Source organism: Cucurbita maxima, unplaced genomic scaffold (assembly GCF_002738345.1).
Source record: "Cucurbita maxima cultivar Rimu unplaced genomic scaffold, Cmax_1.0 Cma_Scf00004, whole genome shotgun sequence".
Classification (NCBI taxonomy): Eukaryota; Viridiplantae; Streptophyta; class Magnoliopsida; order Cucurbitales; family Cucurbitaceae; genus Cucurbita; species Cucurbita maxima.
The window spans coordinates 3966953-3982562 of NW_019272020.1; the positions used below are offsets into that span (position 1 = coordinate 3966953).

A 15610-nucleotide genomic window follows, 5' to 3' on the forward strand; every position below is an offset into this window, starting at 1 on the left:
AAGATTTGAATGGAAACAACGAATTTCCCGTCTTTATTTAAATTTGAAGGTTACATCATTTATTAAACAGAGCAGCCATAGCTTTACTGTAAGCGTAGCCATTTAGAAAGACCTTTGATTGTTGCAATCCAAGTTGTTGCCATAGCCGATGCCCAACAAATCACAGTACCTTTTGTAAAACCCAATTCTATCAGCAACTCTGCTATCGGCACCACGCCCACACTCGAGCCCACCATTGATGATGTTGGTGATGACACCATACCCAGGCACTCTCCCGGCAGCACTGTCGGCGGCCGAAGGCTGCCATCTCCCAGTGATAACATCATGGCACGATGGCTTGTTTCCTTGTGGTGTCATCCAGAACCAAATGGCTGTCTTGAATGCAACAACCGGATCCGTGGCTACCAAATCAGGGTTGTTCAGCAAATTCAAATTTAGCGCCCTACCCGCTGGCCCGTAGTTGTAGTTACTAAAAAACGTTTGATCATTTCACGAATTAGGATAAGAATCTCAGAATTTTGATAATATATTGTGTTATAGGAAGAACAGAGGTCTTACTGGGTTAGCTGAATTGGTCCACGGCCGTAATATTTCTGGCCAGCAGCACACGGCCATTGCTGGTTAGGTGAGCAATATACGTCTTGGTTTCTCTCCCTTATGAAGCAATATCCCCACGCATATGGGCCATCCGGTGCCGTAGCCCACCCTCCTGCGCCACCCTCGTTTTAATATTCATTTGTAAGTCAAAATTGCAACCTAGATTTTTACTAGACGATCTTGAGTTTACAAGCAAGGATTATATCTCGATTGGAATGAGATTTTTTTGGAGAAGTCTATAACAAAAATCACGAGAGCTTATACTTAAAGTGGACAATATTATACCATTGTAGAAGTTCGTAGTTACTAATTGAGACTTCTTGGGGAATGAGGCCTTTTGGAGAAGCACATAACAAAAACCATAAGAGTTTATGCTCAAAGTGAACAATATTATATCATTGTAGAGGTTAGTGGTTCTTAACATGGTATAGGAGTATGTCCTTAACTTACCCATGTCAATAGAATTCACAAATAAATTGTGAGCCTAATGTGTAGTCAAAAGTGACTCAAATGTCGAACAAATGACACTTTATTCTAGAGTTTTAGAGAAAAAGTCGAGTTTTAGTTAAGGGTAGGTTGTTCGAGGGCTTTGTAGGCCTCAAAAAGACTCTATAGTCTAATTTATTCGAGGGAAAGATTATTGAAGATTGTCGAGGGAGTAATCTCACGTTAGCTGATTTAAAAAATGATCATGAGTTTATAATTAAAAAATAGAGACTAGAGATTTTAAGAAATCAAAAGCAAAACTATGAAAGTTGTTTTAACACTAACCAGTGGTTTCATGAGAAGTTTGGCCGAAGAAAGCTGCAAGCTCCCGTTTACGAGTAGCAGCATCTCCGGTGGTACCAAAGCCAGAGAAGGATTGAGCGGCAGTAATGAAAGCATTGTATCTATAGAATCCATTACTGGGGCATCGAGGATCCTTGCTATACTTGAGCATTTGATTGTAAAGGGCTTCGTTGATGATACTTCCAACGCTGCCGCCGCCGCCGCCGCCGCCGCCGGTACTGGGGGGTGTGCACTGGCTCTGGCAATTGTTTTTACAGTACTCGTCGGTGTTGCCGCACCACCCGAACTGGCTGCAGCAGAGGCGATTGGGGCAGAGAGCGCCATTGGCCTGCCGCCCACATTGCTCTGCTGCGGCTCCCAAAACGAAGGCAAAGGCTAAGACAATAAGCGTATGAAGCTTCATTGTTGTTTGGTGTATGAGAAGATGAGGAAAATGGGAAGAGCAAGTGCAGTTATTTATAGGGAGTTTTCCGTAGAATTTTCAAACCCAATTCCAAATATTAAAATAATTTTGGATTATTGTTCACGCTTGACCGCAACCTTGTTTATTAATGTCATATATATATATATATATATATATATATATATATATATATATATATATATATATACATACATAATGAGAATTCTCCTTAATTGACGGGAGTAATGGGTGGGGCCCACTCCAGTCGCAAAATCAAAATTCTATACATAAACAATTTTCGTTCATATATTAATAATAATTTACTTTTTATTTTAAAAAATTAAGGATATTTTTAGATAAATGGGGTGTTTAATTAATTTAGCATGGTTTTTAAAATAATTATTATCAGTTGTGTTTGTATAAAATAAAAAATAAAAAATAAAAAAGAAGTAAATAGATTAAAGTGTTTGGAAAATAATGTTAAATTGTTGTGATTAATAATGACTAAAATAAACGGAGTGTTGTAATTTGATTCTATTTGTTGATAATTTATATTTGTAAATAATTATTTAAAATATTATATCATATATATTTTCAACTTAAATTATATTTTGTTTATTATATATTATTGGTTAAATATAAGAGAATTGGGTGCATTTATTTATTTATTTATTTTACAAAAACATGAGAGTTGAAATAGTGTGTTTTAAAATTTTATTCTTTTGATTTAATTGATTTTTTTTTATTAATTTTTTTTTAAATATCCATATTATTGCTACTATTATATGAATTGAAAATGTTTTGTTTATAAAAAAAAATTATAAATAATTCTTACAAATTATTTTTTAAAACATTTAAGGGGGTTATATTTATTTTTAAAAAAATAAAAACTAAAAAAAAAAATTATTTATTTATTATTATAATTTGTCATTCTAGAAATTATAGCTTTTAAATTCAATCCATAGGTTTAATGAAATTATGACTAAAGAAAATTCAACATCTTATTTTTAATGTTGGTTTGAAAAATCAACTCTGGTAAGCTCTGTTGATAATATCTCGTATTTATCCATAAAACATAAAAATAATATTTAATTATCAATAATTGAGTGTAAAAATAATAAAAATATTTTTGTAACTGTATTTAGAATTTCACATACAGTTTTGGTATATAGTATAGTAGTATGTATGTCTCACACCCATGAGAGATGTATTCCTTATTTATAAACTCATGATCATTTCCTTAATTGGTCAATGTGGACTTCAAAACAACTGACTGTGTGTCAACCCAGAAACAGGACACACAAGGGAATTGAATTGTGAGATCTCTAATAGACATGTTTTAAAACTATCCTGATAATACTTAACAGACCAAAACAAACAATATTTGTTAGCGGCTTGAGCTGTTATACCCTTCCAACTAAGGTAGGATCTCACCGTAAATAAAAAAAACAATCAATTTTAAGCGTAGGTTATAGGCTCATTAAATACATAAATAAAATGAAACACGCAAAAAAAAAATTTAAAAAAAAAAAAAAACTATTTGACCTTCTTAATCCGTATTAAATAACTAAATTCTATAATATTTATTTAAAAAATTACAATAACTAAATTTTATTAGTAAATTTTGAAACAAAATTGATAGTTTTTTTTTTTTTTTTTTTTTTTTTCATTCGTATGAAAGAAATCCATTTAGAAAATTATATTTATTTTTTAAACGCAAGAGGTATAGTTTCTAAACAAAATAATTTAATGATAAATATAAATTTTTAAAATAAGAAAATGAAAGGTGAAGAAGATTTATTAAATTTTAAAAATTAAAAATTAAATCGATAATTGAAATATTTATTCTTCCAAAAAAATAAATTTAATACATGCATGAACACATCATATTATTGTTCTAATATTAAGTTATTTTTGGGTCAAAGTTTAGCATGAAAAAAAAAATATTTGACTTTTCTAAACCCAATTTATATCCTTCCAAATCATTTTTTATTTTTTCGAGCCAACCTGTTAAGGATATTTAGTAATAAATTATAGTTTACCGTATGTATTATATTTGATATTTTATTATAAGACAAATATCTTATTATCATAGGTATCTTTCCATTTATTGTTATTTCTATTTATTACTATTTACATATCCTTGTAATTTATTTGATTATAAATAAGATAACTTTCACACCATTTAAGTATGGTGGATTAATCAAACATTCACATGGTATCAGAGCCCTTTCGGTTTAACAACCCTGATCCTTTCTTTTCAATGGTTTTTGAATCCTTTAATCTTCTTCTCCACCACCCCTGCTGGTTTTGACGCCGCAGGGGCAGTCTTCATGGCTGTCGTAATCGGAGCCGATTGATTACTCTTCGGCTCCACCCTATTGACCTCCAAATCACCTTTCGTCATACTCTGTACATACAACCTCACCTTTTCCAACCCAATCGGTTTTTCCCCTTGGCCAATATAGTCTCTCTCATTTTCTTCCCAATCAACCTTCATCTTTCACATAAACCTTAACCTAAACCTATCAACCTTTTGCAGAGATTTACCTTCGGAATCTGGGTGCCGCATTGGCCTATTCGTCAACCAAGTTGCCGCCTCCCTTCCTGCCAAAATTGGCTTCTTCGCCCGATGAGGCGACTCTTCCGACTGCCTTTCTCGCCAAAATTGGCTCCTTCGCCCAATGTGGCGACTCTTCTGGCTTCAACATTGTCTTTGTCCCTTGCTCTAGGTTTCCCCTTCTACTTCTTGGGGTTAGAAATATTCTCACCAGAGCCAAGGCAGCATCGTCGCTAAGCGACAATCCCTCTTCATGGGTTAGACATATTCTCGCCGAAGCCAAGGCAGCATCGCCGCTGAGCGGCGATCCCTCTGCAATTTTTGATGGCCAAGAACCGGGTTGTTAGCATCTTCATGAAAAGTGTTTCTCAACCTCTTTGAATTTTTCAGATTCAAGCTTCACGTTCGTTTAAATCCGACGCTTAGCTTGCGGTGGGGTGTTAAGGATATTTAGTAATAAATTATAGTTTACCGTATATATTATATTTGATATTTTATTATAAGGCAAATATTTTATTATCATAGGTATCTTTCCATTTATTGTTATTTCTATTTATTACTATTTCCATATCCTTGTAATTTATTTGATTATAAATAAGATAACTTTCACACCATTTAAGTGTGGTGGATTAATCAAACATTCACACAACCTAATATAAATTTTATACAACTGGTTGGTAATTTAATAATATAAAATACAATTCTCGAAATTAGAAATAACATATAATAGTAGTAATTATCTAATTATGTAAAGTCAAATTTAATATTTTTAAGATTTTTAAAATAGAGAAGTTTGGACGATCTCCTCTAGAACTAACGTGGAATCTCACAAATACAATAAAAAAAATTCGACAATTTTGATAAAAAAAAAAGAAAAAAGAAAAACTAAACTGATTTATTGCATAAAGATATGTATGTAGACATTACACATAGCAACAGCCATAGTTGTCTTTTACAACATCAAAAAGACATTTTATTACATGATATTATAAGATTACGTAAATGATTAGAAAGACCTTTGATTGTTGCAATCTAAGTTGCTGCCGTAACTGACACCAAGCATGTCGGAGTATCTTTTGTAGAACCCAATTCTATCAGCAACTCTATCATCGGGGCCATGTCCGCACTCGAGCCCACCATTAATGATGTTGGTAATGACACCATAGCCAGGCACTCTTCCGGCAGCGCTGTCGGCGCTCGAAGGCTGCCATCTCCCAGTGATAACATCATGGCACGATGGCTTGTTTCCTTGTGGTGTCATCCAAAACCAAATGGCTGTCTTGAATGAAACAACCGCATCCGTGGCTACCAAATCAGGGTTGCTTAGCAGATTTAAGTTTAGTGCATTACCCGCTGGCCCGTAGTTGTAGTTACTAGAAAAGTTTGATAATTTAACGAATTAGGATTAGAATCTCAGAAGTTTGATGATATGTTGTGTTATAGGAAGAACAGAGGTCTTACTGGGTTAGCTGAATTGGTCCACGGCCGTAATATTTCTGGCCAGCAGCGCATGGCCATTGCTGGTTCGGTGAGCAATATACGTCTTGGTTAATCTCCCTTATGAAGCAATATCCCCATGCATATGGACCATCCGGTGCGGTAGCCCACCCTCCTGCGCCACACTCGCTTTAATATTCATTTGTAAATCAAAATGACAATTTTTCCAACAAACATCATGGGATCTTGAGCATGAGTTTATAAAGAAATATATCTCAATTAGAATGAAACATTCGAGAAACCCAAAATAATGCTAAGAACTTATACTTAAAGTGGACAATATCATATCATTATATAGGTTAGTGGTTCCTAACATGGTATCAGAGTCATGCCCTCGAAGGTGCAGTCAAAAAGGTCGAACAAAATGTGTACTTTGTTCAAAGGTTCTAGTGAAGGAGTTGAGGCTCAATTAAGGGGAGGGTGTTCAAGGGCTCCATAGACCTCAAGAGAGGCTCTATAGTCTATTTTGTTCGAAGGCTCTAGAGAAAGAGTTTGTTCGAGGGCTCGATTAAGGGGAGGTTGTTCGAGGGCTCCATAGACCTCAAAAGAGACTCTATAATCTACTTTATTCGAGGGAAGGATTGTTAAACATTGTTGGAGGAAGAGTCCCACGTTGACTAATTTAGGAAATGTAACACTAACCAGTAGTTTCATGAGAAGTTTGGCCGAAGAAAGCTGCGAGCTCCCTTTTACGAGTAGCGGCATCTCCGGTGGTACCGAAGCCAGGGAAGGATTGAGTAGCAGCAATGAAAGCATTGTATTGATAGAATCCATTACTGGGGCATCGAGGATCCTTGCTATACTTGAGCATTTGATTGTAGAGGGCTTCGCTGATGATACTTCCGACGCCACCGCCGCCGCTACTGGGGGGTGTGGAAGGAGTCGTGCCACCACACTGGCTCTGGCAACCATTTTTACAGTACTCGTCGGTGTCGCCGCACCATCCGAACTGGCTGCAGCAGAGGCCATTGGGGCAGAGAGCGCCGTTGGCCTGCCGTCCACATTGCTCCGCTGCGGCTCCCAAAACGAAGGCAAAGGCTAAGACAATAAGCGTACGGAGCTTCATTGTTGTTTGGTGTATGAGAATATGATGAAAATGGGAAGGGGAAGTGGAGATATTTATAGGGAGCGTTTGGTGTAAATTAAAATAAAATTAGGGAATGTTGGAGGTTGACCGCTGCCTTGTTTTTTTTATTAACGCCATGTTTAAGTTTGAATCTTCTCACTAATTAATAATTATTATTAATTTCGAGTTAAAACACTATGATTGACCGTTGACTACTACCTTTGATGAGTGGTGACAATGGTAAAGTTTAGATTGGTTGCTCTAACGAGCGGAGGTGGCAACGTGGTGATCTTTATAGTCGGTGGTTGATAACAGCTAGTAGTGGTCGGTGGTTGTCGACCGCATCAGTGATGCAAATGAAGGGTGGAGAGATTTAAAAGTGGTAGTGTGAGGGCGTTTTAATCATTTTCAAGGAATCGAATGGGTTGAGTCGGGTTCAAGTTTAGCATGCTTCCAGTCGACTTGACCCAACCCAAACAATATATATAAAAATTTAGGGTTGACTTGATGTCTGTTGTCGTGCCACCTTTACACGATTGCAAGCCTTCTCTTCTCTCTTACCTTCTGTTTCTAAGATAGACAAAATCACTTAGAGCAATAGTCTATTCTAAAGCATCTAACTATTCCGTCATATCTATGCATAGTGAGTTTGCAATAACCATCATTGTCGTTGTTTTAAAGTTTATTTAAAAATAAAAAATAAAAATTGAACCCAACAATCCAATCAGAACCAATAAGTTGGGTTGAGTCAGTAAACGACCCAAAGAAATTTGATTATAATTCAATTCGTAACGATCATAAGTAGAAAATTCATATTCTTCATTGATAAACAATTTGTTGGACAATATTCAATGCAGTTATCACAAAATATACAGATCCCAAAATCAATACTGTAATTAAGCAATCGTTTCTTTCGAATATCCGTTTCCAATTTCCAATCAACAACGGGGAGATCTATAGGACATACACGAACACATACTTTACAAGCAATGCACTTATCAAATTCAAAATGGATTCGAGCGCAGAAACACTCAGATGCGATTAATTTTTCCTAAGGATATTGAATAGTTACAGGCAAACGATTTGCATGGGATAAAGTAATCATGAAACTCTGACCAATGTACCTTGCAGCTCGTACTGTTTGTTGACCATAATTCATGAACCCAGTTACCATAAGAAACATATTGTAAGTGAAATAATTTCGGATTGGACTAAGTTACTCATTCAACAAATCTAAACATTTAAGTTATCTAAATATAATATATATATATATATATATATTTAATTAATTAGACAATTTTCCAAATTCAATTTCTTACTAAACACTCCTTGATTTTTGTAATTTATTACCATTCAAAATGGAAATGTAGAGAAGTACGAAGACGGAAGCTGGCGGATCTGAAAAGTCAAAGAAGGAATAATAATAATAATAATAATAATGATAAACTTAAATGATCGTCGTGATTCCCGAAATTCCGGCACCGATTATGGATTCTAGATGACTGACGTAGAAAACTTACACGACTACTGGTCGTCCACTTCATCCTGAAAGGCTGCGGCGGCGGTGACGTGGCGGTGGTGATAGTGGAGACGTGCCGTGCTAGGTTTACGTTTTCTTTATTTTTTTCCTTCTCCAAATCATAGTCTTACGGCTGCTTTTAATTCTGTGTATATAGCCTTGTTTCAAAAATCCGTTCAATCTGGGTGGTCCGGCGCCACTGATCTCTCGGTGGAGCTGGTTGTCAAAGCCAGTGTCGTTCCGGTGGTTCAGCCCCGCCGTTGAACACTACTTACGCGACGTTAGCACGCTCATCGCCACCGCATTTCCGGTGGAAAGCTCAAGTGTCAGTGGATATGATACTCTGTAAAAGCAAATTTTAATTATTGAAGACAATATATAGATTTGCTAAACCCAATGTACTTAGCAAGTACACGCCTTAACCATTCAGGTCGTTGATGGAACATTCGCAATTTCAAAGTTTATAAAGAAGGAAGAAATTTAATTCTTTTTAAATAAAAATATATTGATAAGTTTAGTTATTTTAAATTCTATTGGATTAATCATTTTTTGGATAACGTCTTAGGTGGTTGATTTTGACTATATTGTGATTTGAAATGCGCTCTATGATCACATTTTTCTTAAAGAATTAAAAAAAATCGTCACAATTCAATTACCTTAAAATAATCATTAGATGTAGATTTAATAATTTGTATATCTCCAAATAATCTCGAGATTTGAATCTCTCCTACATTTAAGAGTGATAAACTGTCACCCATACGACGATCGTCTCTAACTTACTATATTATTTCAAAGACTTATTATATACTTTTTAATTCAAATTAATTAATTAAGAATTATTAATTAAGGGATATCTTGAAAATCTTAAACTAAATCTATGGTGGATATCTTTGATGATTGCAAGCGCACCAAAGGTTCCAATATGTAAACAATGGTGGTGGAAAATTCAGGCAAAGATTTGAAGCATGAAGGATTATGCATTGATCTTCTTGTTGTTCCCTCTGTCGTTGTTGTTGGGAGCCTCTGCTGAGCAATGTGGACGGCAGGCCAGCGGCGCTGTCTGCCCAAACGGGCTGTGTTGCAGCCAGTTTGGGTGGTGTGGCACCACCCGTGCTTACTGTGGACATGGTTGTCAAAGCCGATGTCGTTATTCAAACCCGACTCCGAGTCCTAATGGCAGCGGAGGCAACATCGCTAGGCTCATCAGCTCTGCCACGTTTGATCAAATGCTTAAGTATCGTAACGACCCAAGATGTCCTAGCAATGGATTCTATAGCTACGATGCTTTTCTCGCTGCTGCTCGATCCTTTAGTGGGTTTGCTACGACAGGAGATGATGCCACTTGTAAGAGAGAATTGGCGGCTTTCTTAGGCCAAACTTCTCATGAAACTACGGGTTCGTTAGAATGATTTGAATTGACTTTTTAAGTGTTTAGTTATGAAAATAGATCGTTGTAGAAGCTAAATATAAATTGTGGTGTAGGAGGATGGCCAACCGCACCCGATGGTCCGTATGCATGGGGGTATTGCCAAATAAGAGAAATCAACCGGGGTACTTATTGCTCACCGAGCTCGCAATGGCCGTGTGCTGCAGGCCAACAATATTACGGACGCGGACCCATCCAAATCACATAGTAATTTTTCAATCTCGTTTCTACTTTAATATAAGTTCTCGTAGTTTTGCTTTTGGATCCACCCAAAAAAATCTCGAGCATGAACCTTTCTCTACAACTTCGTTTGCACGAGAATTAAGATATTGTTTTGTGACATCCCACATCAGTTGGAGAAGGGAACAAAACATTCCTATATGTGGAAACCTCTTCCTAGTAGATGCATTTTAAAACTGAGACTGATGACCATACTTAACGAGTCAAAACAAATAATATCTAGTAGTGAGCTTTGACTGTTACAATTGGTATAGAGCCAGACACTGAGCGTTGTGCCAACGAAGACGTTGGGCTCTCAAGAGAGGTGGATTGTGAGATCCCACGTCGGTTGGAGTGGGAAACGAAACATTCCTTATAAGGGTGTGGAAACCTCACTCTAGTAAATGTATTTTGAAACTATAAGGCTTGACGATACCTAACAAGCCAAAGCAGACAATATTTACTAGCGGTGAGCTTGGACTGTTACAAATGGTATCAGAGCCAAACACCGAGCGTTGTGCCAGCGAGGACGTTGGGGTCTCAAAAGAGGTGGATTGTGAGATCCCACATCAGTTGGAGAGAGGAACGAAACATTCCTTATAAGGGTGTGGAAACCTCTCCCTAGTAAACGCGTTTTAAAAATATAAGACTGACGGTCATACGTAACTAGCGAAAGCGAACAATATTTGCTAGTGGTGGACTTGAGCGGTTACATGTTTACATATTTTGAGTTTACTTGATTTAATGGTTAGCAACTACAACTACGGGCAAGCTGGTGGAGCACTGAGATTGGATTTACTGAACAATCCAGAGCTGGTAGCCACGGACGCAGTCATAGCATTCAAGACAGCCATTTGGTTCTGGATGACGCCACAAGGAAACAAACCATCAAGCCATGATGTTATTACTGGCCGATGGCAACCAGCAAATGCTGATAGAGCTGCTGGAAGATGGCCTGGTTACGGTGTCATTACCAACATCATCAATGGCGGGGTTGAATGTGGAGGCCGTGCTGCTAACGCGGTGGCTAGCAGAATTGGGTTCTACAAAAGGTACTGCGACATATTAGGCATCGGCTATGGAGATAACTTGGACTGTAATAATCAGAGCTCTTTTGCCTAAACGTTAAATACTTGGTGTAATAAAATCACGAATATTTTTGTCATCATACCTATGAGACATAAATATTTGTGACCTTATCTTAATGAAAGTAAACGTCTTTATGTACGTGATGTAACTTTGTAGTGTTTGTAATATTGGGGATGGTTGGGTGAGGAGTCTCACATCGATTAATTAAAGGGTTGATCATGGGTTTATAAATAAGGAACACTATCTTCATTGGCATGAGGTATTCTGGAGAAACCAAAAGTAAAGTCATAAAATGTTAAGCTCAAAGTGGACAATATCATGTTATTGTGGAGAGTCGTGCTTTCTAACATGGTATGAGAGTAATGCCCTTAACTTTGCTATGTCAATAGAATTCTTAAATGTTGAATATAAAAGTTGTGAGCCTCAAAGGTATAGTCAAAAGTGACTCATGTGTCGAACAAAGGATTTATTCCGTTTGAAGGCTCCAAAGAATGAGTCGAACCTCAATTAAGAAGAGATTGTTCGAGAGTTCCATAGGTCTTGAAGAATACTCTATGGTATATTTTGTTCGAATGAAGGATTGTTCGTAGAGGAGTCGTTTAATTAGGAATGATAATGAATTTATAAATAAGAAACACACCCAAATCCAAGTAAAATAGAATGGCTCTCTCTTCAAATTTTGCAAATCAAATACACCACAAATTGTTGTCTTGAATCGAGATTATTGGAACAAGAAATGCATTCCCAACTCTAGTGTGCTTGGGAAAACTGAAACAAATCATAATAATAATTCAAAGGCGAAGGCATATCTTGTTTCTTGATTCAGGAAACTGGGCAGGATTTTGACCACCCAAAAATGGTATAAATTGTTTATGAATGGTGGGGTAAGTTATTCTCCCTTACTTGATCAATCTAAAGCAGCTATGACTGCATCAACAACCTCTTGAGTCGTGCTCTGCCCGCCGAGGTCCTTGGTCCGATACTTGCCTTCGGATATCACCTTCTCTACCGCTGTCTCTAATCGATCCGCAAAAGAAGGAAACTGGAGATGTCTCAGCATCATGGCAGATGACAAGAGCAGCGCTACAGGGTTTGCCTTCTTTTGTTCCACTAGTCTCTCATTCCCCACATTTCCTGCTGAAGCTCCTTGTTCAAAAACAGCGTGATCAGCACCAACATTGCCTGAATAAAGAACACTCCAAATTGTGAGATCCCACGTCGGTTGGAGAGGAGATCGAAACATTATTTATAAGGGTATGAAAACCTCTCCCTAGCAGACGCGTTTTAAAACCTTTAGGGGAAACCCATAAGTGAAAGCTCAGAGAACAATATCTGCTAGCGGTAGGCTTGAGTTGTAACAAGAATCCAGCAATATTTAATCTCCTACCTCATAAGAAACCAAAACAAAGCGACTCCGAGCTCGGGGAGACAGAATTTCAACAGTTATTTTTCAATATTGCATACCCATCTGCAATATTCCCAGTTGCGGATGAAGGAAATAAAACAATTTCACCTTCTATCCATCTTAAATTTGTTGACATACAAGATGAAAAGGGCAAGTACGTGACATGATATGCCATATGCTGTGTCTGCCTTAATTAAGGTTTCTAATAAAAACTTGAGAAATGCTAAAATGTAAGCATTGAATCTGAATCTGTGAAAGATTTGAGCATACCTCCCGGCATAACTCCTGTTCCACCTGCTATACCAGCAGCTGTGTTTGCTACAAGATTTCCATACAGATTGGGTGTCACCTGCAAAATTATATCCAATCATAATCAAATATCATCTCCTACTTTCCAAATCTGTGATAATCGAAATGTAACTTTTCTATGAAAGGAAAGGATGCATCAATCAATGAAATTAGTAATCCACGGAACAGAGGGGAACTTATTTCAATTCCCACCCCCAAGCTTTCTACCTCTTACCTCCTTCCTCTCCCAGAAGGGAACAATCATAAATAAGATTATCTAGGTTTTTTCTTTTCCTCCTTCCCCATATAAGTGGATGTAATAGACAAGGAAGAAATGAAGGTGTGAGATCCCACATCGGTTGGAGAGGGGAACGAAGCATATCTTATAAGGATGTGGAAACCTCTCCCTAATAGACGTGTTTTAAAAATCGTGAGGCTAACGACGATATATAACGGGCTAAAGCAGACAATATCTACTAGAAGTGGGCTTGGACTGTTACAAATGGTATCGGAGCCAGCAAGGACGCTGGGTCCCAAGGAGGGTGGATTGTGAGATCCCACGTTGATTGGAGAGGGACACGGAACAAGCTAAAGCGGACAATATTTGCTAGCGGTAGCCTTGGGCTGTTATAATAGTAGTGGAGAAGGAAAAAGGGAGCACCTGCCCGTCCCAGTAAGACATCATCAAATGATATTTGACCATTGGAATCACCCAACCATTTCAAAATGTGAACACAAATTCGCTGCATGTTCTTGACCATGTATTAAGACCTTACAATGTGATTCAATTGTACAAGTGCATACCATGACATCAAACTGCTCAGGCTTTGAGACAAGTTGCATGCAGCAATTGTCGACAATAACTTCATTGTACTTGATTCCAGGATACTTTCTGGCAACCTCTCGACAAGATTCTAGAAACAGACCATCTGCAAGCTTCATGATATTTGCTTTGTGCACGGCCGTAACTTTCTTTCTGTTGTTCAGGTAAGCATACTCAAAAGCATATTTAGCAATGCGCTCAGAACAGAACTTTGTAATCACCTGGCAATAGAGTGAGTATGAGAGACAAAGATACTAAGATAAAGGGGGAAAGAACCTCATAATGGAAAGTAGAAAAACATCTAAATCATAAAGTTCTAATGAGCACAACCTCGTCCAAACATGCACCTCGAATGTGTATATATTGCTAGAAAAAACGGGAACATTCATCAGAAAACAGGAAAAACTGTTAGGAACCACAAATCTTCACAATGGTATGATACTATCCACTTTGATTTTAGTTTTCACAAAAAGCCTCATGCCAATAGAGATGTATTCCTTACTTATAAACCCATGATTAACCCCTTAATTAACCGATGTGAGACCCTCTCTCAACAATCCTCAACAATTCTCCCCTTGAACAAAGTACACTATAGAGCCTCCCATGAGGCCTATGGAGTCCTCGAACAGCCTCCCCTTAATCGAGGTTCGACTCCGAACAAAGTACACCTTTTATTCTACATTTTAGAATTTTATTGACATGGCTAAGTTAAGGGCATGACTCTGATACCACGTTATGGATAACAAATCTCCACAATGGTATGATATTATCTACTTTGAGAATAAGCTCTCATGACTTTGATTTTGGTTTTTCCAGAAGGCCTCGTCCTATTGGAGATATATTCTTTACCTATAAATTCATGACCGACCCCTAATTAGCCAATGTGGGACTCCACTCAATAACGCTCAATAAAAACTATAGAAGCTTGGAATTGTGAACATGGTAACTCAATTAGGGGATCAAATTGAAATAACTAGCATTGCGCGTAAAGATAAAAGTACCTTGAGGCTTTCCACGACGCCAGGAACTACCTCGTGCTCCAAACCTGCGTACTCACCCTCTGTATTCTCCCTAATCACAACAATATCCACATTCTCATGCCTGGTAGGAAGCCCAGGAAGATTAAAGCAATTCACAAGCGACGCATAGAGATCAAGCTCCTTCCTCAGCTGCACATTCAGCGAACTCACACCACCGCCAACAGGGGTCACCAATCCTCCCTTCAAACACACTTTATTCTTCTTAATCGAGTCAATTGCTTCTTGGGGAACCTTCTTCATGTCGCCATGAACCTCAAACTTCTCGAAATACAAAGGGGCGTGCATCGCATCCATGACTTGCTCCACGGCGCCGGTAACCAAGGGGCCAATTCCGTCTCCGGGAATCAAGGTAACGGTTCGGGGAGCGCCGTCTCCAGGTCGGGGCATATAAGTGACGGATCTATTATGAGCATCGATTGGGGATTTGAAACATGAGGACAAAAGGGCAGGACTATCGGAAGCGGAGGATTTGGAGAGAAGCTGCTTGAGGATAGGTACGGATCTTCGAGCCATCGCTGGAAAAGAGTTGTCAGAGTCGAGCTATTTAGCGTTCCGGCGGCGTGACGGTGGTCTAACAATCGCGATAGGTCATTAGAGGGACGCCGGAGAGGGTGAAGAACAGCGGGATGAGAAAGTCCAAAGGGAGAAAAATAAAAATCAGCGTTAGACAGCCAATAGAAAAGGAAGGAAAGGGTGAGGTATGTTCCAGAGCGGACAAGATCACTGGATTTTCGTGAAACTCGTACTACTGACCAATAGTTGACTTGCTTAATGTCGGCGCTATCCGCATAATGTCTCTACAATTTAGGAGTCATTTAGGTTTTTTTTTTTTTTTTTTTTTTTTTTTTTTTTTTTTTTTTTTTTTTTTTTTTTTTTTTTTTTTTTTTTT

General features: G+C 37.8%; 4 protein-coding genes across 4 annotated transcripts; 1 reads left to right on the forward strand and 3 right to left on the reverse strand.

Annotated features, from left to right (window-relative positions):
• Window positions 1-2: 2 nt before the first annotated feature.
• On the reverse strand, window positions 3-1815 carry LOC111477669 (endochitinase-like). Its single transcript, XM_023121538.1, has 3 exons — window positions 1369-1815; window positions 559-709; window positions 3-469 (listed from the first exon to the last, which is right to left on the reverse strand). The coding sequence occupies exons 1-3, from the start codon at window positions 1787-1789 to the stop codon at window positions 103-105; spliced, it is 939 nt and encodes a 312-aa protein (XP_022977306.1). The 5' UTR covers window positions 1790-1815; the 3' UTR covers window positions 3-102.
• A 3410-nt stretch (window positions 1816-5225) lies between these two features.
• LOC111477667 (chitinase 1-like) lies at window positions 5226-6916 on the reverse strand. Its single transcript, XM_023121537.1, has 3 exons — window positions 6489-6916; window positions 5811-5961; window positions 5226-5722 (listed from the first exon to the last, which is right to left on the reverse strand). Exons 1-3 carry the CDS (start codon window positions 6910-6912, stop codon window positions 5356-5358), a joined length of 942 nt encoding a protein of 313 aa, XP_022977305.1. The 5' UTR covers window positions 6913-6916; the 3' UTR covers window positions 5226-5355.
• A 2451-nt stretch (window positions 6917-9367) lies between these two features.
• Window positions 9368-11313, forward strand: LOC111477666 (endochitinase-like). The gene is made up of 3 exons (XM_023121536.1): window positions 9368-9826; window positions 9914-10064; window positions 10829-11313. Exons 1-3 carry the CDS (start codon window positions 9397-9399, stop codon window positions 11196-11198), a joined length of 951 nt encoding a protein of 316 aa, XP_022977304.1. The 5' UTR covers window positions 9368-9396; the 3' UTR covers window positions 11199-11313.
• Window positions 11314-11813: 500 nt separating this feature from the next.
• LOC111477663 (isocitrate dehydrogenase [NAD] regulatory subunit 1, mitochondrial-like) lies at window positions 11814-15372 on the reverse strand. Its single transcript, XM_023121533.1, has 4 exons — window positions 14683-15372; window positions 13663-13902; window positions 12841-12919; window positions 11814-12347 (listed from the first exon to the last, which is right to left on the reverse strand). Exons 1-4 carry the CDS (start codon window positions 15232-15234, stop codon window positions 12073-12075), a joined length of 1146 nt encoding a protein of 381 aa, XP_022977301.1. The 5' UTR covers window positions 15235-15372; the 3' UTR covers window positions 11814-12072.
• Window positions 15373-15610: the final 238 nt, after the last annotated feature.